General features: G+C 43.3%; 2 protein-coding genes and 1 pseudogene across 8 annotated transcripts in view; 1 reads left to right on the top strand and 2 right to left on the bottom strand.

Moving 5' to 3' along the window:
• Positions 1-254: 254 nt before the first annotated feature.
• LOC107316140 (protein mono-ADP-ribosyltransferase PARP12-like) lies at positions 255-17,280 on the top strand. Of its 2 annotated transcripts, XM_015867371.3 has the most exons (12): positions 255-961; positions 1,517-1,655; positions 2,575-2,869; positions 4,326-4,421; positions 5,579-5,702; positions 6,935-7,130; positions 9,467-9,587; positions 10,745-10,841; positions 11,983-12,061; positions 13,223-13,353; positions 14,015-14,163; positions 14,932-17,280. In XM_015867371.3, exons 1-12 carry the CDS (start codon positions 351-353, stop codon positions 15,204-15,206), a joined length of 2,313 nt encoding a protein of 770 aa, XP_015722857.3. In that variant the 5' UTR covers positions 255-350; the 3' UTR covers positions 15,207-17,280. The 2 variants fall into 2 exon arrangements, with proteins under 2 accessions (XP_015722857.3, XP_085377987.1); XM_085521861.1 differs by lacking the exons at positions 9,467-9,587; positions 11,983-12,061; positions 13,223-13,353; positions 14,015-14,163; positions 14,932-17,280.
• Positions 8,233-9,276, bottom strand: LOC146762442 (uncharacterized; annotated as a pseudogene).
• Positions 17,281-18,066: 786 nt separating the features above from the next.
• The window catches only part of TBXAS1 (thromboxane A synthase 1), a 238,587-nt gene continuing 234,181 nt past the window's right edge, over positions 18,067-22,472 (bottom strand). For all 6 annotated transcript variants that reach the window (XM_032445779.2, XM_015867313.3, XM_015867342.3 and 3 more), the window contains 2 exons: positions 21,436-21,598; positions 18,067-20,844 (listed from right to left, as the gene is read on the bottom strand). In XM_032445779.2, coding sequence (XP_032301670.2) covers positions 20,770-20,844; positions 21,436-21,598 — 238 coding nt within the window. In that variant the 3' untranslated portion in view covers positions 18,067-20,769. The remainder of the gene's footprint in view (positions 20,845-21,435; positions 21,599-22,472) is intronic.

Below are 22,472 nucleotides of genomic sequence, written 5' to 3'. Positions count from 1 at the left end.
ATTTACTTTCTAATGTCATAGTTTTCCATTATAGATATCTCCTTTCTAGTGACAGCTACAGGAGCTGAGGGAATGCCATGGAGCCGTGTCAGGGGAGGGTCAGGCTGTGTATTAAGGAGAGGTTCTTCACTAAAGGGTGGTGAGCCCTGAACAGGCTCCCCAGGGCAGTGGTCCTGGCGCTGAGGTTGCTGGAGTTCAGGAAGCACCTGGACAACACAGACATACAGTCTGATTTTTGGGTGGTCCTGTGTGGAACCAGGAGTTAGATTCCACGATCCTTATGCTTCCAGCTGAGGATGTTCTATGGTCCTATGACATCACCAAAGCCCTGAGGTGATGCCGCCGGAGCCATGAGGGCAGTGAGGGCTGCTCTGCGGGCTCAGTGCCCCCTACGACGGCAGCGGGGCATGACGGCAGTCCCGGCCGAGCCAGGAGCTCTCTGCTCCTCGTCGTGCCGGCAGTGCCGGCAGAGCCGCAGCCGCTCCACAGCCCGGCCCTTGCCGCTGGCTCGGCTCTCCAGGCGGCAGTTTCGCTTTCGTTTCCTCGCCCGGGAGGCGAGGGATAGACGGAGGCGGAGCCGCTTCAGGGCCCGGCCCGCCGGGAGAAGCTCTGCCGGGGGTGGAAAGCAGCGGAGGCCAGCTATGGTGCTGCCCACCCAGGTGCTGCGGGCGCTGTGCGCCGGCGGAGGCAGCCTGGAGCTGGAGGAGTTGCTGCGGCGGCTGCCGGGCCGGCCCACGGCGGAGCAGCTGGCGGCGGTGCTGCAGGACCCGCAGCGCTTCACGCTGGTTCGTACGCCCGACGAGGCGGGGGCGGCGGCGGCGGCGGCGGCGACGGTGCTAGTGGTGGCCACCAGCTCGCTGCGGTTGTGCCCGGAGCACGGCGTGGGCTGCCGGGGGGACTGCGGGCGGCTGCACCTCTGCAAGTACCACCTGAAGGGCGTCTGCCGCAACCAGCAGGCCAGGTGAGGGCGGGGACCTGTGGGGAGAGCGATAGGTGTTCGGGCCTGGAACTGATGGGGTGAGGGGAGCCCTTCCTCGGGCCTTGGCCTTGCTCCGGCTTTGCCCTCCTCCTGCGTTTCTTCCTGTTTCCGTGTAATGAAGGTACTTTCAAGACTCGGTTCTTTTTTTTTCTCCTCAAGGCGGAGAGGCAGTAGAGGTTGTGAGAGACTTGTTCTGGTTCCGCCACTTCCTTTCTGCCTCACTGTCGTTTCCCCACTACAAGCCAGGCTGTGTTGGTTTGGGTGGCTCTGCCTCTTTGCTGCTGTCCCGTGCACAGGTGTGAGCCAAAGGTCAGATACACCAGTGCTGTAGGGCTGTAGTGATGCTTTGAGGGCGGTAAATCAGAAGTAACAAGGCAGTTATCCTCAGAGCAGTCATGTAATCATGTAATTACACTACAAAGTAGTGCCACGGATTTTTCTGAAACTAGCTAACTTGGCGTGCTGTTAAAATTATTTAACATAATATAGGCTGGGTACCAAATTGTGCTAATGTGTTATCTTCATTTTGCTTTGTAGGAAGGAATGCAAGTTTGTTCACGACTTCTACTCTCCCTACAACCTCTCTGTTCTCAGACAGCATGGACTCGACTGCACTTTTAGCAATGATGAACTTCGCCAGCTTCTGCTTCAGAATGACCCTACCCTCCTACCAGAGGTGAGCACTGTGTAAATGTTCTTTGTGCCTTTCTGAGTGACCATCGCCAAGTGAAAGAGGCGTGGTGTTAGCTGGAGGTGTTGGGTGTCAATTTGGTTTCTACAATCCAAATCTAATGCATGAAATCTGCAACCTTTGATCTCCTGCTTGGGTAGGTTGACCCTGGCTGGCAGCACACACACGGCTGCTTGCTCACTCCCATGCCCCAGCAGAATGGCTGGGAGAAAACAGGAGGAAAAAAAGGGAGAAAATAAGATAAAAAAAGTTTAATAAGTGATGGAGAGAGGGGAAGAAATGAAGTGTTGTAAATTCACCACCACTGCGAGATCTATGCCATGCTGGTCTCTAAGCAGTGTCTAACTTGTAAGAGGGCATCCCTCAGCCCCTCAGATCTTATTGCTGAGCATTATGTTAATGTGGTATGGACTGTCCCTTTGGCCAGCTTAGCTCAGTTTTGTCCTGTCTGCAGTCTCGCCTGCTCCAATCTGTGGAGAGAAGATAAAGCTTTGGCCATGGTATGTTATCAGCATTTTGGCTTGACATCCAAAACACAGCAGTGTGTGGGCTGCTGTGAAGAAAATTAACTCCCTGCCAGTCAGACCTAGTTCTTCTTACCATCAAATTCATATTGAAGAAATCTGCTGTTCCAAAACTAGATAACCAAAGAGTTATGGTAGCAGCACAATAAAATCCGCTACCTTACATGTATGCGATTCAGAGCAAAATATCAGTTGCTTGAGAACGTCTCTGACGTGATTGTTGTCTGCTGCAAGATCTTTCTAGACAATAACAGGGAAAACAAGAAAAAGACCTGTACATCTTCTAAGTGCAAGTTTAAAAATGAAGCTTGAATTCAAACAGTCTATGTGAGCATTTTCTGCTTGAATCTTTATTTTTACTTTTTTCCCCCCTTCCCAAGGTCTGCCTGCATTACAACAAAGGTGATGGACCTTATGGGTCTTGTACCTTTAAAAAGGCCTGCACCAAACTGCATGTTTGCCAGTACTTCTTGCGGGGACGGTGCCGATTTGGCAGCAGCTGCAAGCGATCCCATGACTTCTATAAATCTGAATGCTGTGAGAAACTGGAGAGACAGGGAATGAGCTCGGATGTTATTCAGAAGCTGCCATCCATTTACAGAAATATGTATGCCATACAAAACAGCAAGGGCAGCAAGCATGACACAGAGGATAACAAGTCTTCACCATGCAAAGGTAAATAGATTGTAATGTCTTTTGAGAACATCAGGAGGATGCTGTAGTCACTACAGTCACGCAGATGCCGCTGAAAGGGAGAAAATTGGATTTCATGTCTTGGTGTGTCTTTTAGAGTGGACTTCTGTCACTGGCAGAGACATGTCCTAAATTGAAGCAAAGTAGATGTCAAGGCATTGTGGGTGTCTAATTGTCATTGGTTTTTATATAAAAAAAAAATCCTTACATTTGGAGTTAGAAAAGCAAAATGGAAACTGGAGATGGGGGATCTGTGGTTTCTCTTTGTGAAAACACATAAACAAAAGGTAGGGAACTGTTTAAAACTCTAAGCTACTCTATTTTCTCTATATTTTTTCTTTTAATTAACCATCATGTAGCACAAGAATTCACTGACAGCAGTATCGTAGATGCTTCTCAGAGACACAGTTTTTTGTTTCATTTTGAAGTTACTTAGAATTGTCAGTATAATTTAGCAGGAAAGCTAAAGGATAGCAGAATGGAAAATGGAAGTGTGCGTATGCTCATCTTTGCTATTCTCACTGCAGTTTGTTTTGATTTACAGAAGTATCACGTTTTGAAACTTGACATTTATAGCTGCTTATGTTGAACAACTGTGTAGTATGCACAGATAATTCAGATCCATCTAGAAATGGAGAGGCTTTGGATCCTATTCTTATTTTGTGGTGACAGCTTGAAACTGCTTCCGAGTTATATTTAGCAACTATAGGATAATGGAGTAGGACTTTAGTGCATACAAGGCTACCAGAGACTTCAGTGTCTTTCCAGAGGTGAACACAAATACACATGTATTGCTCTGAAAGTAATGCCTCCTATTTATTTCCATGGAAACACCAACAAAGAGCACAATAACTCTGTTTGACAGAGCAAACTCTCAGCAACAGAACTCAATCTTTCAGCATGGTCACTACCAATAGCTGTGTACTTTCACCAGCAATGAACAAGAGCCTGCATGTCACGCTCATAAAACTCTGCATGACCTTCCAGAACGTGGCTTGTTTTTCATATCTCTGCTGCCACTGCTGAAGTGCACTACCCACCACCTCACTGTGCTCATGTCCGCTTTTTGGTCTCCAGAAATGTTCAGTGTGCATTGGTGAATGTAGGTGTGTGCCATTGTTTTGGCATGGAGGAATTCGATGACACACCTTTGCTTCATATGCACTTCCATATCAGATCCCATTGTGACAGAATGCCTTTCTGCTGCCATCTGTTGCATGGCAACAAGATATAATGGGATATTGATGGGAAGGTTCAGCCTCTATTGTCACGTCACCAAGATCTGCCTCGGATGTCATGGGCCAACATCCTAAAATAGGAGGCGTTACTTTCAGAGCAGCTCTAAGCCCTCTGTTTCTGGCCATTTTCTCATAGCTACACTTCTAAGGGAACTTGCTGAAACCAGAGTACTAATAACATTTATAATTTCCCCCTTTAGAGAGAAAACACAGCTCTAGCCAGGAGTCCACATCCACCAGTAACGAAGTGGAACAGATCTGTTTGTATAATCTGTACACAAGTTGTGTCTTTGAAGGTAGGTTGTGACTGTAGCAAGCTCAGTCTGTTTTTATCTTTTGAGAAAGTGATAGAAATCCTTCAGAGGAAAGGGAAGCTTATGCTTACCTGTAGTTAAGTTGCATTGTGATATTGAATGCTGGTATGAAAGTTTAACACACAAAGGAGTGGGTTAATCTTGCTTTGAAATGTCTAGTGTTAGTCTATGTTTGAGATTGACTGCTTCAGCTGGGTTCACCTAAGGGACTACTGAATGATGGGGGTCCTTCCTGATTGCAAATAACTGCAGCAGTTATTATGAAATCCGTTTTCTCCCTCGTTTCTTCTAGTATTCTTCCGTTCCATCTGTTTGAGCTCTGTCCCTTTGAAAACGTTCTGACTTGTCCAGGAAGAACGCCACTTTTGTTGGGATGTCCTTTTGTCATCTTTTTCCTTCTTGGTGTTTCTGACCTGTGGTACCTCTGTGAGGTATTGCACATCTTCTCATGAAGTGCCTTCTTGTCTTTGTGTTGTTATGTTGCCAGCTGTTCTACAGTGAAAGCTAGTCTGGAATTTGTTCATACGTGTACTGGTGATTAGTTCTTCATTGCTATTGAGGAATGGCTGCATTCTGACTCTTGGAATGATTTCTGAGTGACACCAGTGATACCTGGGGTGCTGCAACCACTGTTCTATTCACTGGTGGACTACAAACTGGACCCTTAAGGGCTGTTAACTTATTGAGCCATCTCCTATCCTAAAGCTGAGCGTTATTTTTTCCATCAGCACCACCACAGGACTAAGTGGTTAATCTTGCATATTTGGGTCTATGCTGTTGAGCTGTATTTGAAATAATAGACTTGTCTGAGCTTGTGGACTCAGTTTACTGTAAATTTTTTTCTTTGAAATTGGGGGCACATCTCAGTCCTTTACAACTGAGCTTGTTAACAATTTTGATGGACAAAGAAAATGTACTGCATGGAGAAACTGAGCTTTTGCCTGAGCTCGGAAATTAAACGTTGCTTGACCATGCTGAAAAATTCAATACTGCTGCTTGCAATGATTCCATAGCTGAACCCTTTCCATAGCTATGCGTTTGATACTTTCACCAGCTAGGTGCATGTGCCTGACATGCTGAAGTCATCTTCATGGACTGTAAAAATAATGCATCTCTTTTTTTTCCCCCTACTTTTATAGACAAGTGTATCAGAACTCATTTTCACTTGCCGTATAGATGGCAGGTCTCTGAAGGTAATACCTGGAAAGACCTGGAGAATATGGAAGAAATAGAAAAAGAATATTGTGACCCCAATAACGTCAGGTATGAATGCTTATAAGATTTAATAATGTTTGGAGTTTGCCCTCTGGACGTGCAATAATGGACCAGGCACTCAGTGGCTATAAATTGCTGCAATTCTATTGCATTTGGTATTCTGCTGACCTCGCTTTGTTCATATGCTGTTGCTTGAGATCAGACCCATTGTGATTTATGCATGCCTTGGTCTCTGTAAGACCATTGGATTACCACACTTGATCTGGCTGGGATGGAGTTAAAAATTCCTTTTTAGCAACTCATACAGAGCCGTGTTTTGGCTTTGTAACTAAAACACTGTTGATAACAGGCCAGTACTGTAGCTGTTGCTGAACCGTGATTGCAAAGAGTCAAGGTTTTCTCTTTGTTTCCCCACTTGGTCCCATTTCCCCCCCACAGATGGGTAGCAGGGGCTGGGCAGGAAGCTGGGAGATCTGGCCTGAACTGGCTGAAGGGATATTCCATCCCACATAATGTCATGCTCAGCATAAAAACTTCATCTACGTGTGGAAAGTTTGACTTTTTGCCTTCTAAGGTGGCTGCTGTTCAGAAACTCACTGAGCATGGTCTGCCCATGGGAGGTGCTGAGCATTTTGTCTTTACTTGTTTTTTAGATTATTGTTTATTTATTTGCTCTCCCTTTTTCCTTTACTTCATAAGCTGCCTTTACTTTGACCACCCAGTTTGCTTGCTTTTGCTCTTCCTATTTTCTCCCTTCTGCCCTGCAGGGGCAGGGAGGGGGAGCAATTGAGCAACTCGGCAGATAGTTGATCATGATTTGATGTGTCTGATTCATAGACTGTAGTATTTCTCACTCTGAAAAACTGTATAACTAGCTCCTACTGCTGCTACCATAGGAAGTCATAATCCTGGGTGGAAAACCGCAGACTATGATTGTATCACATGTACTTTTGAGAAGCTGTCTTTGGTTAGAGCTTGTCAATACACAGTTTGATCCCATGATTAGAAGTAATCTTCTCTTTCACTCTTTTGTGTGGAGGATGTGGAGGTAGCATGGGGTTTTCCATCCCCCCCTCCCGCCCCATCCCATGTTGTGGAAGCACCAGAATACCCTGGGTACATGAAGATATAAAATGTGTACAAACACAAGACAGAACTGAGATTACTGTGAAAACTACAGACTTGCGTTCTGAGTGATGCTGAATTAATTTGCAGATTTGTGGTGAGCTTCATAATCTTTATGTAAAAGTTCACAAAGTTGTTCTCTTCTTTTTTAATAGATCTGCTAGACCTATTTCTAAACGTGGCTTTATCTGCTCATACCTCTCTTTTGTGGATATGCACGCTGGGTTTAAAAAGGTCAGACGCCTTTCCACAGCCTCGTCTGTGACCAAACCACCTCACTTCATTCTTACAACGGAATGGATCTGGTACTGGGAAGATGAATATGGCGTGTGGCGGGAGTATGGAAAAAAAGTAAGTGTGGAGAAATGCCAGCTTTGTTCTAAGAGTGCAGAATTACTGGGAAGTGTTGATATCCTCTCTTTTGTATCCTCTCTTTTGTCACTCCCTCTCTCCCTCCCTACACTTCACAGATGGGCTTTAAAGGTACAATGAGATGTTTTTCCTGCAAATATGACTAGCTTAGATGGGATGAGTCACTGTTGAGTCACAGTCACTATTGACAGATAGTTCTTTAGTGAGTCATGCCAGATAGGGTCACGTTACATACATTCTTGTCACTGCTCCTAACTAAAACTTCCTTTTCTGAGACTCCAGTAGTAGCACTCTGTGTGCCTTTGTTGAGGTCTGACTGGTGAATGTGAAGTCTCGATGATAGTGCTCCCTGCAAACTCTGCACTATGTAACTTCAATCTTTGTAACCCTCCTTGCTTTTACTTTATGGCAATTTCTCTGCTTTTCAGCTGATTAATACCTTGTTTTTGCCTAACCTACTATCATGCATCCTCCTGGGGAAGTGACACAGGCAGGCTGGTAATAATAGACAAGGAGAAGGCTGAGTTACTTAATGTCTTTGCCTTGGTCTTCTCTGATAACTGCTCATCACACAGCCCTCAAATGTTGGTTTGGTAGGAGGCAACTGGGGAAGCAATGTCCCTCCCACTGTAAGCAAAGGTTGGGTTTGTGACTGCCTGAGGAACCTGAACACCCACAAGTCTATGGGTCACGAAGAGATGCATTGCAGAGTCCTGAGGGAATTGGCTGATGTATTTGCCAAGTCACTCTCTATGCTATTTGTAAAGTCATGGTGATCAGGTGACTCTGTATCACTCTGGTGACTGGAATAAAGGGAACATTGCACTCATTTTTTAAAAAGGGTAAAAAGATGACCCTGTGAACCACCAACCTGTCAGTCACATCTCTGTGCCAGGGAAGCTCGTGGAGCAGATCCTCCTGGAAGCTATGCTAAGGCACATGGAAGGCAGGGAGGTGATTCAGGAGAATAAGCATGGCTTCACCAAGGGCAAATCCTGCTTGACCAGCCTAGTGACCTTTTATGATGGTGTCACTGCATCAATGGACAAAGAATGAGCCACTGATATCGTCTATCTGGACATCAGGAAGGCCTTTGACACAGAGCCTCACAACATCCTTCTCTCCAAATTGGAGCGAGATGGATTTGATGGGTGGGCTGTTTGATGGACAAAGAACTGGCTGCAGGATTGAGCCCAGAGAGGCGATCAATGACTCAGCATCTGGATGGAGATTAGTGACAAATCATGTCCCCCAGGGGTCAGTGCTGGGATTGATACTCTTTAATATCTTTGCTGTCATTGACAGTGTGGTTGAGTGCACCCTCAGCAAGTTTGCTGATGACACCAAGCTGTGGGGTGCAGTCAACACACCTGAAGGATGGGATGCCATCCAGAGGGACCTAGGCAGACTTGAAAAGTGAGATCGGGTGAACCTCATGAGGTCTAACAAATCCAAATACAAGGTTTTGCACCTGGGCCAAGGCAACCCTCACTACCAGTACAAGCTGTGGGATGAAAGGATTGAGAGTAGGCTTTCTGAAAAAGAGCTGGTGGTACTGATGGATGGGATGCTAGCCATAAGCTAGCAATTTGCCCTCGCAGCCCAGAAAGCCAGTGGATTCCTGGGCTACATCAAAAGCAGCGTGACCAGCAGGGTGAGGGAGGTGATCCTGCCCCTCTGCTCTGTACTGGTGAGGCCTCACCTGGAGTGCTGCATCCAGATGTGGAGTCCTCAATACAGGAGAGACATGGACCCATTGGAGTGTGTCCAGAGGGTGGCCACAAATGGTCGCAGGGATGAAGTACCTCTCCTCCAAGGGCAGGCTGAGAGAAATGGGGCTTTTCAGCCTGGAGAAGGCTGCGAGGTGACCTGATAGTTGCTTTTCGGCTACAGGAAAGAAGGGGACAGACTCTTCAGCAGGGTCTGTGGTGACAGAACAAGGGGAAATGGCTTTAAGCTCAAGGAGGGTAGATTTAGATTGGATATGAGAAAAAAGTCTTTTACAGCAAGTGCGTTGAGGCACTGCACTAAGTTGCTCAGAGAGGTGGTGGATGCCCCATCCCTGGAGACTTTCAAAGTGAGTCTGAATCAGTCCCTGGGCAACCTGATCTATCTGTGGGTGCATCTGCTCATTACAGGTGAGTTAAACAAGATGACCTTTAAGCATCCCGTCCAATTTTAGGGCTTCTATGATTCTGTGCATAAAGTGTGGTACAGCCTGCAGCCACCTTATAATACTTGCTGGTTTTTGAACTTGCTAGTATGTAACAGACCAGATGAATCTTGTTTTTTTTCTTCTGGTTTTGGCCTGACAGGATAGTGAGCAAGCAGCTGCCACTGTAAGTAGTGATGACCTGGAGAAAGCTTACACTGCTGGAAGTTCTCCAAAGCTGAACTTCAAGGCAGGAGTGCATGAATATGAACTGGATTTTGGAAGTATGTTCTGTTTTCATTTTGATTTTTTTTATTTCTCTCTCTTTCCCTCTCTTCCTGGTCATTTATTGTCTTAAACTACATTAATACAAGAGATCAAGTTTGCCTTTCATAACTTTGACCTTCAGTTGTACATAGAGAGAGAGCTCCTGTCAGAGTTCTTATAGCTCTCGTAAGAGCTTCTAATACAGAAGAGTGGCTTTTCTATTCCTCCTGACCTTTCATTTTTAAGGGTTTCTTGTGCTAGGTTTAAAAATGTGTGCCAGCAAGTGAAAGTCTAACGTTGCCTTTGATACTAGTACCAGCACTAACCCTGGGAAGCTTCTGGAAGAAGTGACACGCTCTCACTCACTCTGTCTCTGAAGGTGAGGCCTCAATTTTGTTGGCTGCTACTGCCTTTTAGTTGCAAGGATGATGTGATAGCAGCTACGTGAGGTCCAAGACCCAGGATGACTCTCAGGTTTACTTTGCTGTGATTTGTCTCTGGTGGTGGTCAGTAAAAATGAATGGCCTGTCATACCTGGCAGTTATAGAGTCTGAAATCTACAAATACTTGAAGGAAAACAGTATCTTGATTGTAAATTGAGGAGGAGTGGATACAATCCATGGATCAACAGTACATTATTTTTTGTAACAGTGGGCCTTTTTGTTTATGATTAGTTTATAGATCAATGAAAGCAAAATTTCCCTAGCTGTCAGTTCCTTACAAAGCGAAGAGCAAAACTGAAACTGGAATTGTGTTGCAGAGCAGTGCTTAAACTGAATCTTGTGCTGCCCTGCCATCAAGGAGCTGGGGGTGCAGAAGGAATGTGGAAGGGGACACAGCCAGAACAGCTGACCCAAACTGGCCAAAGGGATAACCCATACCATAGGGTGTCGTGTGGAACAATACACCTGGTGGAGTTGGCCAGGAAGGGCTACTGTTGCTTGGGGATTTACTTAGCGTGGGTGGGTGAGTGGTGAGCGCTGGTGTTGTGCATCACTTGCTTTTATTCTTGTTTTCTTCCTTTTCTTAATAAGCTGTCTTTATCTCAACCCACGAGGTGTTGGGCTTTTGGGTTTTTTTTTACTCCCTCCCCCATCCCAATCAGGAGCACATGAATGGCTGCATGGTACTTAGCTGCCAGGTTAAAACACCACATTCTGTTTTTCTTCCCCAGCCATGACTCAGAAAAATCTTCGCTATAAAACAGAGAGAAAGGTTTGCAGAAGACCTAAATTTGTGTCTCAGTCAGAAGTTGAAAAGTTAAGAAACAGGTAAATTACAACTGCTTGTTCTGAGGTGATGGGTGTAGTGGAATGGGAATAGTGTTCAGTGCACAGTCTTGAGGAAGAGTGTTAATAAGGTGAAAGAGATCTGTTAAAACAGTTTTAAAGAAATGGAGAGCTTTGTTGCAACACATAGGCAAGGCAATGTTCCAGCCCAGACAAGCTGAGACCAGGCAACATGGAAGCCTTAAGGGTGAAGGAATTTTGGACTTACCCACAGAAAGTGTGCAAGTGTAGAAGATAATTCAACATATTGCAGTGTTGTATTGAGCTGCTTATAGCAGGGAGTTATTTTGTTTCTTAGAGCAACTGGTACAGATAGAAGCAATAAAGCGTATGTGCACTAGCCTTTTCTGACATATGAGATGCATTTTCAAAGCTCAGTACAAGTTCAGAAACAGTTATTGTGAGAACAGCCAGAGGATCCGAGAGGTAAGCAGTAGTTGGCACAAGTGGATCAAAAGGTGGAAGTCTGAAAAGGGAGAAGTTTTATATAATTACTTGGGTTTTTTTTTAATGCATTCACTTGCAGCACACTGATTTAAACACCACAAGAAGGAGCAGCAGCTAAAGACTGATTAACTGAAGTGGTGGTGGAAGAAAGAGGGGGCTGTATCTGTTCTGTTTCTGATGTAGTGGGTGCATTTTTATATTGCAAAGCTATGTATACGTTCATATATAGTGAGGCTTTTTTGTGCGCATTCAACTCATAGGATCATAGAATCATGAGGTTGGAAAAACAAGGACCTACAAGGTCATCTAGTCCAATTGTCCTCCCATTACCGTTGCTACCACACTCCTTATAACTAAGAAAACTAATTTCATGCTTAGTTCAGTGTACGTCAAAATTTTTTGCTCATTTGGTATCTTACCTCCTGCCGTAAGTCTGACTTAACAATGTGGAAAAATATTTTCATCTACTGAACTGAAAAGCCGATTCTGTTCTTCCTTATCCAGGCCCATATTCCTACCTTTTCCATTCCCCCCCCCACTTTTCCCAGGGCATGGCTCTGTTGGTACCTTTGCCCCCTAATCACAGATATTAGGCCAAACCATGACTCATATGTTCAATAAAGGTAAGGATTTGCTTTGTTTTAATTGCCTTTCCTTACTGTCTTGTACTATACAGGGGCTTTAAGAATACAGAAGAATTTAAGAGGATTCCATCTCACTGGGACAAATCTGCTCTGCCTGAGCTGGGATTCAAGGTTTGGAGCTTTTTGTTTCATTCTTCCATCAGTGTTCTTGCATGTGGGCTTGTTAAATCCGATGCCTTTGTAGATGAGTAATTGAGAGTGATGTAATGCAGAGGGATTTCTCAGTTTGAGCTTGATGTCACACTGGGCAGGCCAAGAGGTGAAACTGGAACCAGCTCTAAACTAACAAATAGCAATAATATAGCCATGGTATCATTGACTTTCACAGCTGACTTTATCCCAGTCCTTGGCAAATTTGCCTGGAGGCAAATTACAGTATTAGCAAGACTGTTACTGATGCCCAAGGTACTTAGTTTTAAAGAAGTCCAATATGTCCTGAGGCATCGGAGATAAATCAGTCATGCCTCTAAACTTCAGGATAGCCAGGCCCTGAGTTTTATATAAGTTGTACATCTGTGGAGCACCACTGAAATCAGCAGAGTTCAGGTTGGCATGAGGGTGATAGCATAACTCCAGTGAAGTGAACTTTCATACCTCAGTAACACGCCCGCCCAGCTAATACCTGCATGGTTTACCTTTGCTGACTTTCTGCCTTCCTCCACCACCATCTCGGTCAAATACAGTAATTATACCTATAGAAGAAACCCGACAAGAAGCTTAAAAATAGTTAATCTGTAAAATGTAAGACAGGCAGTGTAGTTTGTGTTCATTGGCTGTAGAGAAGGACAAACAAGAAAGACTTAAAAGTGTGTGGCTGTTGATTTGCTGCTATATATATTTTCTGTTTTCATTTATTTTTCACGGACTTGGTTTAGGGGACAATACTGGTGGCAGGAGGATGGGTGGACTAGATGATCTTAGAGGTCATTTCCAACATTAATGATTCCATGATTCTAGGTACTGATTACTTCTGAGTACTTAGGTAATGTTCAGCAGATGTGCGTATCTCGGCCTAGATAGTAAAAGGGGTTGTTTGCAAAATGCATGCTGTTCCATTAACATCCTTTGGAAAAGCAAGCTGGGTATTTTAACCCCCAGGAGTTAGCTAGTTCCCTAGCTTAGTTCACTTTTATACAGTAGGGATCTCTAATCTGCCTTTTTACCCAAGCACAGAAAAGACTTCAAAAGTTTTAGTGGTCTACCTCAAGCAAGAGTGGCTTTGTTATGATTTAGTAAAAGATGAGAGCAGTGTTTCAATCTCTTCCCATACAGCTGATTGATCTCGACAGTTCTTCTGAAGAATACAACAAAGTCAAGGGGGACTTTCAACGCACAATGCCAAAAACGCACATTAAAAGGATTTCTCGAATTCAGAACCCATCTCTCTGGGAACTGTATCAATGGTACGTGTGAAACACTGCTCTGGTGTGCATTCATCAAGTTTGTTGTCTCTGCAGTTAGTTGTATGCTACAGGTAGCTACTCATTCCTAAATTGCAGTGGCATTTCAGAATCTGTTTCCACTTCCCAATGGAAGTATCTGTTGAGAATGAACAATGTCAATAAAAAGGTACCAGCAAAACCAGAACTCAGTCAAGAATTAGAGCTCAGAACATTCAGATGAGCTCTGTGGGTGCAAATGGTGATGTCTGCCAGGCTTGAGTAAAGGGCAGCTGCTTTCCACTGAAGCCTTGAAGTTGGACATCAGCCCCATCTGCCAGAAACACTGATTTGTAACTGGTCAAAATTGAAACAGCTTTCAAAATTCAAAGCAAGACTTGATGAGGGAAAGTCTTACCATGAATTCTCATGTTTTGCAAAAAATTAATGGAAGTTCCTCCACACTCACCAAATAATGAATGGAACAAAACCGTTTCAGTTATTAAATATCTGGAGGCATTTGTGTACAATGAAAGCATGTTTGTACCCAGCTAGAAAACAATATCTTGTTTGCTCAAAGCTTAGGTCTTAATGTAAAGATCTTCACAGTTTGTCTCTGAGTGCTAGTAGAGCTGGAACCTGTCTAGTCACCGTGGAACTACAATGATGCTGCTTCTCATTACAGGCAGAAGGAACAAATGCAAAAGAGCAATGGTGGAAAGACAGATGAACGTTTCTTATTTCATGGAACCAGTAAAAAACATATTGATGCCATCTGTCATCAAAACTTCGACTGGAGGATCTGTGGCCTTAATGGGACTGTCTATGGCAAAGGTTGTTTTTCAGCTCTTTCGTTATCTTTAGGCTCGCTAAAAAATATGCAGTAGTCACTGCAGATGTGTAAAACTAGAAAGGAGATGCTTGGCCAATCTGGGGCTGGTTGTGGACAATACTGCTGACTTTCACAACGATCCTTTGGAGCTAAGGCATAACAGAAGGCCTTGGCCTCTGTGCTCCAGTCTGTTATGGTCCACATGTACTTCTGTTCTTGTCTCTTCCAGCTCCTACAGTATGCAACGTGGAATTACACGGTTGGGTGGTTTTTTTTTTGCCAGGAACATAGATACCATCCTGATTATGGGTTTATTGACTTACTAGGAAATTATACCCACCATTCTGTGTACATGAAAGAGTCAACAAATCAAGAGAACAAGTCAAGAGAGAGGCTGGCTGACCGCTCACCCACCTTAATACTCAAAGTACTCTCAAAATACTCTCAAAAGTTGTTTCAATGAGTATTTGTAGCCTGTGTCAGGAGAGGAACCTGTGTGAGAGGGGGGAGGGTGGAAGATTGGAGTCAGACGGGAAGCCTTTGACAAAAGCAGTAATACTTAGAACATCGCCTGTTTGGCTTTTCAACACATATACTATCAGAAGTGAAAGGGTAGGTAATACATGGCGGTCATTTTCACGAAGAATGATAGGTAATGAAAGGTCATAAACTGCTTCATGGCTTTTTGTTGTGCATTTGCTTTTACAGTGTATTCTTTCCATCTTCATAATTGGTGTCTTATCAATTCAGTCTTAATGTCTTTTCTGCAGGAAGCTATTTTGCAAGGGATGCATCGTATTCTGATGCCTACTGCAGGGAAGGTTCAAGCACCAAGACCATGTTTCAGGCACGAGTGTTGGTGGGAGAGTTCACTGTTGGTAGATCGAGTTATGTTCGCCCTCCCCTGAAGGACAACCAGAACTTCTACGACAGCTGTGTGAACAGCTCTTCAAACCCTTCCATCTTTGTCATCTTTGAGAAGCAGCAGGTTTATCCAGAGTATCTCATAGAATACTTGGACCAGGCATCTACAAGAGTGCCATAGCAGCCAAACAGGTCATCATTACACGTAACTCAAATAAACATTATATTTGTCTTGACATAACTGAGGAAAGTGATTTCTAGAAGTCATATAGTTGGGTAGATGAGCATTCAGACATTTATTCTATCCCTTCTGTGCTATGGAGGTCAAGGAGTAGAAAGACACAAAGGATATTTTAGAATTTAAATCCTCTGTCTGTCTCCTGTTGTTGTATCACGTGTCAACTTTTCCTGTCCTACAGTGTTCTGAAGCTTCTGTGTGTTTACTAGATGGATTCACTGATGGTTGTAACATGAAAATTGGCTGTAACTGCCAACTTTAAATAATACTCAATCACAGTTGCTTCAGGATAGATCCTTACCAGTGCTGACTGTTCAGAGGCTGCCCACTTCTACCTTTTTATCTTTCGACTCAGAATTTGATAATTGCTTCTTTAATAGTTGCCTACAACAGTAGACATTAAAGTGTTTGCAAATGAGGCTGTACAATCTGTCTCTTGTACTCAACTCATTGCATAAATTATTAGCAGCACTGTTCTTCTGTCCCTACTTAATCTTCACTAACAGAGCTGCAAAAATTAAGCCTTTGTTGAGAAGGAGCAGGGACTTGCTCTCAGTTGTTGGTTTTCTCATTTAAAACAAGTAACGAAGTTATGAACCAGAATAAGGATTGCTTTGAGGCGCGGTACTTAAACCACTGACCTTTTACCAACAACTACTGTACTTTGCTTGTGAGAGCACACATTTTTAATGACATTTGCTGTGCCTACAAATGAGCGAGTGCTGGCACACACACAGAGTGAGGAAATGAGAAAGTGACTCACCTCATTCTAGAATATTATTTTGGGTGTGAAATGCAATGCTTGCACTGCTTACTGAACAGTATGCTCTTTCTCTGAAGTATCCTTGTGATTCTGTTCTAACTGCTGTGAAAGAATGATATCTCTTGCTTGCATTAGATGTATTTAGTTGCAGGGGATGTACTAGTTACCATATAATCAAGGTGTCTGGACTTTCTTGCTGGAGAAGAGTATTTAACTGTGAGTAGTCTTCAGGCGCGGAACTGAAAATGTTAAAAATCTCAAGACTAAGTTCAGTATGTAACTGCTCTCAGCAGCAGATGTTATGTGTTATTAGCGCTGAGCACTCAGTACGTGTAGATAAACAAGAACCTTGAACTGCTGGTCATTTCTTAGGATGAAAGCTGCTGATGCATAGAGACTTGGCATCCTGCACTTACCGCTATGTTAATGCTTCTAAAAGAGTACATGCCAACTGTGGATTATAAAAACTTTAAGACATGTTTGTTAATGACAAAAAAAAAATCAAAACCCTTTCTCTCTACCTCTGCTCTAGAAGCACTCTTTTCCAGTTCACCTGAATCCTGATTGACAGGTGGACTTTGGGCTGCTTTGTACTACCTGCACTGTGAGCTAGGGGCTGAGGCACGGTTAGCCAAAACAAGGCTATGCAGAAGCTCTTTTTGTATGAACTGTAAAGCAAGCAGCACAATACCTAAATGAAAACATCCTGTCATACGTTTAAATCCAGGAAGGTAGTGGAAAAGCACACCGGCTGTATTCTTCCTCTCGAAAGATTTGTAGTAAGACATATATGATAGATCTCATCTCAACAAATAATACATTCATTAAGGGCAATGTGAGCTATGAAAGCTTGAACTACTTGTGCAAAGTGAGACTGCATGCCAAAACGTGTTACCTGTATGTTCATGGCAAATAAGGCCAATGGTTTGCCTTCCTTGCTCTGAACTTAACCAGCTATGAAGTAGTCGAAGTCGTCGTTCCATGCTTGATCTGACTGAAAAACTGTGTTACCCTTTGGTCAGGAAACATGCAAAAAGTTGAGCTATTTTTAATAACAGTTTTGATGGTTAATTCAGATAAAAACAATATTTTTAGGACTTTTATTCATGTGTTGTGGGGCTGGGTTTGTTACTTTTCTATTTCTTATTTCTCCAGTAACATCCAGGAGAGAAAAATTACCATGTTTTCTGCTCTTCATAATTCAATGGGCAGTTTCCCATGTATCATAAAATTAAAAGGTACTTGACTGCTGGATTTCTTGTGTTTTTTCCTTTTTCCCCTCTCTCTGAGCGCAGCACATTGGGTGACCTTTCTGATTTCTTGGGAACTTCCTTAAAGATACTGTTGCTAAATAGTGGAATCCCCTACATCTTTTAGGATTGAATTTAGAAATGAACGGATTAAGGAGTCATTTGCCCTACACCCAAACTTTATACAAAAAAATTGGTATTGAGCCTCTTTTCTGAATGATATGGATCTCTCTTTACCACTTAAAACAAAAGAAACTGAGCATGAAACATGCCATCATCTTTCAGTTTCTCCACCTCTTGCTCACTCCCATACCACATGAGGAGAAGGATAAGTTGCAAAGGTTGTTTCTGCATCCTGGTAGCACATCCGTTCCATCAAGACAGATGGCAAGGCAGCAGAAGGCAAACAGCTTCCCTCTGGCAGCAGCACTGCATGGAGCACAGCGGTTTGGGCTGTTCCACTGCCCCAGGCAGGCCAGAAATCTGGAGCCCCTCAAAGCCAACCCACCCTGCCTCTTACAGAGCTCACCTAGAGTCAGGTGTAGGCTTTGCAGGCTGCATCCAGCTGGCTCCTAACTAGCACCTTTGCACTTCTCATCTAGTCCTGGCCGTGGAGGGAATCCTGTATCCTGCCCTGCACCCAGCAGTGCAGGGAGCAAACAGCAGCTGATTGCTGGCTGGAGAGCAGAGCCAGTGGGAACAGAGCAATGAAATCAACAGTTCCTGAGTCAACTATAGATGCTTTCAGCATATTTACTATTGTAAAAGCACAGGAGAAGGTGAAGCAGTATTTAAGATGAAATCATCGTTTAATAGAAGAAAATGAGCAGTTGGTCATTTAAGAGAGTATCACATACAGAGAAAATTCTGTTGTTTAATGCCAAATAGAACAGAGCATTCACATTTGCAATTAGCCCAGCATAATAATTTCTAATGCCTGACTCCAAGGATACTGAAGTGTAAAACCTAATGGAAGTACAAAACTGTAAAGGTTTTCTATCATTGCAGCAGTCATTATAAATACTATTTTATACTGACCAATTTCAGTAATCGTTGCAGAGTCCTAGAAGATGGTTTTAATAGATGCTTTCCTTTACCAAGCAGCCTTTCCTTCCTATGACCTCTCAGAGAATGACAACTAGCTTATTGGCAAGCAGACATGCCCAGTTTTAAACGTGCCCAGAGCTCAGCAATACAAGACAACACACTTACAGGTACTGAGGAGAGAAAATTATTTTACATCATCTTCCTTATTCCTGCGGTTACTGTGCTGTTACCTGTTTCTCTTTCGGAGAGCTGCTGGCAGTCTCACATCTCACTGAGTGGGTGCTCCCACAGACCAGAGCAGCACTGCTCCTCCAGCAGCACATTTCTGAGCCCAGGACAGGGCCAGCATCATTAAGCATCCTGGTACAATGGAAGGCTGTGCAGCGTCTGGTGGCTGTATCAACTCAGCTGACTTTAGTTGTGTACTGTCTGTTCAATTTAGAAGCAACAGGGAAAGACTCGGTGCAATTTCCAAGCCTGTAAAATGTGATGCACAGTTGCAGCCACTGCAGTACTGTTTTTCTCCCAGCAGTTAACATGACATTCACGATGACAGTGCTCTGTTTAGCCACAGCAATGTGAGCTGTTTAGCTGCCCTACACATGAGTGGAGCTCTCAGATGATAAATACCAAGGATATAAACAGGATTCTGATAAGCAGGATAGATGAGCAGTGCTCAAACAACAACATACCGTACAAAAGCACGCTGAAGCAAGACACAACCTTCATTTACATGGGAGTAAGTATTCAAAAACAAAGTGCACAAAGACCTGCTAATTTACATAAGGAAGAAACAATAAAAAATAACAAACACCGAGGAGCCAAGGAAGTCCAAAATGGCCAACTTCTTTAGACTGTGAAATGAGCCCTCTGCTCATTTAGGTAGCTGGGAAGTTTCTAGGCAAGGACCATCCAACCTTCTGCCACTTGTTCCTATAAGCTGCACAGGAAATCAGCTATCAGTGCGCTGCTTTCAAGAGGAAAAGGTGTTGGATAACTTGTAGAAGTTAAGACATATACACTCTGCTGCTTTTCGAATAACAGTTACTCCATCGGTAATCCATAGTCTGTAATAGGACATTTCTGGTCAGCCTACCAGAGATATTCCACATAAATAGGAACAATCCCACAATTGCCAGGACAGCACTTCACTGTTCCCTGTACAGATCTGATTTAAAAAAAAGAAAGCTCATAAAGGAAAAAAGACAAAGTCTTCCAGGAATGAGACATAGCAATTTGCTCAGTGTGAAGGCAGCATGTGGGAAGAAGGCAGCAAAAGGTGCTTGCTGGAGAGAATCTACAGCTAGGGATCAGCAAACAGATGGCTCCTTCCAGCAATCCCTGCAGGGAAGCTGAGCAGTCAGTCTCTTCCCACTGCTGCCACGACGCTTCTCCATGCATCCCAACCAAGAGAAATGCTGTACTTAGCACACAACATCATCAGGCACTTGGGACACGATTTGCTGCAGGGTCACATAAGGAGCCAAGAGAACTGCTGGGATGGATGATCTTGGATCCCACTCCCTGGCTAATGGCTTTAGTGCATGCAGAACCATCAAGTCAACAAGATAAAGGTATCAACTGTAATGCTTGGAAAGAATAGGCCTCAGAGCAGTGAAGCAGATATTATATAACATCTGATTATCATTAAAGCTTCTCCAATCCTCTTGCTTCCTTTAAACTCATGTCATATTATTGTCAACCTTTCCAACAGCGGTTCTTAACTAACAAAATAGTTGTCACCTCACTTCTTCAGTCTTACTTACTGGAATCTAACAGGCAAATGGGGGAACTCTTCATTCCACTTCAAGCACACTGATGTAATAAGCCAAGTGCAAATTGTTATTCTAAGTGTATTTCAAAACACTTCCTAAGCATGAAGGAGACACCTTTTCTACTTTGCAGGGACAAGGAGAGGTTAAATATTGTGCAGGAGATTCAGCTTTGATTTCAAGCAAAATTCAGGATAAAAACCAATGCGCTGGATTCCAACTCTTCTGCTATAACTGTGGTGTCTCTTGGGCTTTTTCTAAAGCAGGGTTTTATAAGTGCATTGACAGAATGTGTTAGCTAATGAATGGTAATTAAAACCTATCGTAAATCTAGTGTACACTTAACACCTGCTCCATCCATTGAACTAGAGTGTGGAGAAAACCTTCTTATAGATGAGTAAAAGGAAGTATAATTAGAAAAGCCAGCAAAAGTCATGTGCTTCTTTACAGATATTATTCACAGCAATTTGAAAACCACCAAGTGACTGTGAAGCCCGCATCTCATTTAAAAAAGTGGCTTGAAACTCTCCCACTGGGTGGAAATTAGGCAGCATCTGTTGACCTTCAGTGAGACTTGGGTTCCTACCTGTCTTGGGGTACTTGAAAAATACTAATATTCAGTAAGTCATTAAATGAGATCCCATTCCAGGAGGTTACAGAATGTATGTTCTCTTTTAGCGAGACTCTAGGATAATGTAGACTCCATTTTTTGGTCCAAGTGTGGCTTTCGATTTCAGCTGCAAAGGAATCTGAAAAACAAAAGAACAACTTAAGTATGATTGCATGTACTCGTTTATGTATACGTAACCATCCCACATTCTGACAAATGTTTTTGCTCAGGGACCAATTCATACCAGGATTACTGTGGAAGCAGTAAAGTGCTTGTTTTACAGTCAGCTGTGGTAGTATATTAAATAGAATTTATAGCCAAAGGCTGAGGCAGTCGTTGCCCAGGTAAGTATATTGTAGATCTGCTGAGTAAGTGACAGGTGCAATATGCACAGCAGCAGGCATATAATAAAGTGTTGAGATCCTAAGAGGAAAGAGATACACCTATTCTCTGGATAAAACAATGTTTTTTGACTGCAGTGTTGATACACTGCTCTCCATCAAGGCAAAGGTGTGTAACTGTTTTATTATAAAAACTGTAAGGGTTAAATCATATTTTGACTAAAACATGCAGTCAGGGTCTCTTCCTACTTAATACTGAAGTGGTTCTGTCAGTTTTCTGTAATGAAGAGAAATTCACAAAGGCAAGTAAGTTAGTCATCCTGTCTAGGATAAACTGACAACCCACTGAGGTTGATACGTGTGGCCTTTAAGCTTCTTCATGTACAAACCTCCGTTTCTGGGCAAATCTTAAATCGAAACATCTGCAGAATCCTCAGCAGAGTCATCTTGGTCTCCAGCAAACCCATCTTCCTACCAATACAGCCACGGGGACCTGCTCCAAAGGGCAGATATGCAAAGGGATGTCGCTCCTTCTTGGCCTCCTCTGTAAACCTAGAAGGCAAAGAGATAGCAACCAGTTCAATGAATTCTTTTTGTTCCTTGTTCCATATTATTTTATTCACATTTCAAAAGTTACTTCTATTCCACTGGACAGTGGAAAGGGACTATTATCAGATTATGCCCCTAAGTCAACTGTTAGTTGACTTGCAGACATCAGACATTGCCAGCTGGTGACAGAAGCAGACAGACAAAAGTACAACTAGCAATCTGTTTTTAATTAATTGCTTTATTCAATGACCATTTTTTATTCAGTTCAGAAGAATGACATGCTACATGTGTAGACCTGTGCATGTATGAGGGAGAGATTATAGCTTAGAGGAAACAGACTGGAATATAAACTAACTAGAACTAGCAATAGTGCTTCATTGCTGTGCACTGCAGAAACAAATGAACAAAAACTGCTTTTAGCCTTCCTAATTTCTCTTGCAAGGTGTGATGAAATCATCTTATAGGATCGGACAGGCATCAGAAGATGGTTGTTACAATTCAGTGCAGCCCTTCCTTCTGCTCTTAGCCTGAAGAGACTAGCTTCCCAACTAGAAAACACTGACATTGCAGACCCTTCTGTTTTCACAATAGAAATGTCCCCATTTATTTACCAGAGCAAATGTTAACATGGCAGTCTATACACAGGTCTGCATCAACTACCTAGCTCAAAAATACTTGACCAATTCATTAGAAACAAGGCTTTTCTTTCTTTTTTCCTCACAAAGAAACAAGACAGCTATGCGGTCAGTGCTACACTCTGTCATTGTCTATAAAGTTGGCTGTATATTAGACACAGAGGTGGAACTATCCCAGAAATCTACATAGTCCCCTCAGGTCATAGAGCATTCAGAGCTGTGCTGGTCATAGAGAACTACTT

Source organism: Coturnix japonica, chromosome 1 (assembly GCF_054131305.1).
Source record: "Coturnix japonica strain WE chromosome 1, WE-NBRP24, whole genome shotgun sequence".
NCBI lineage: Eukaryota > Metazoa > Chordata > Aves > Galliformes > Phasianidae > Coturnix > Coturnix japonica.
This window is presented reverse-complemented; position numbering and strand designations above follow the sequence as displayed.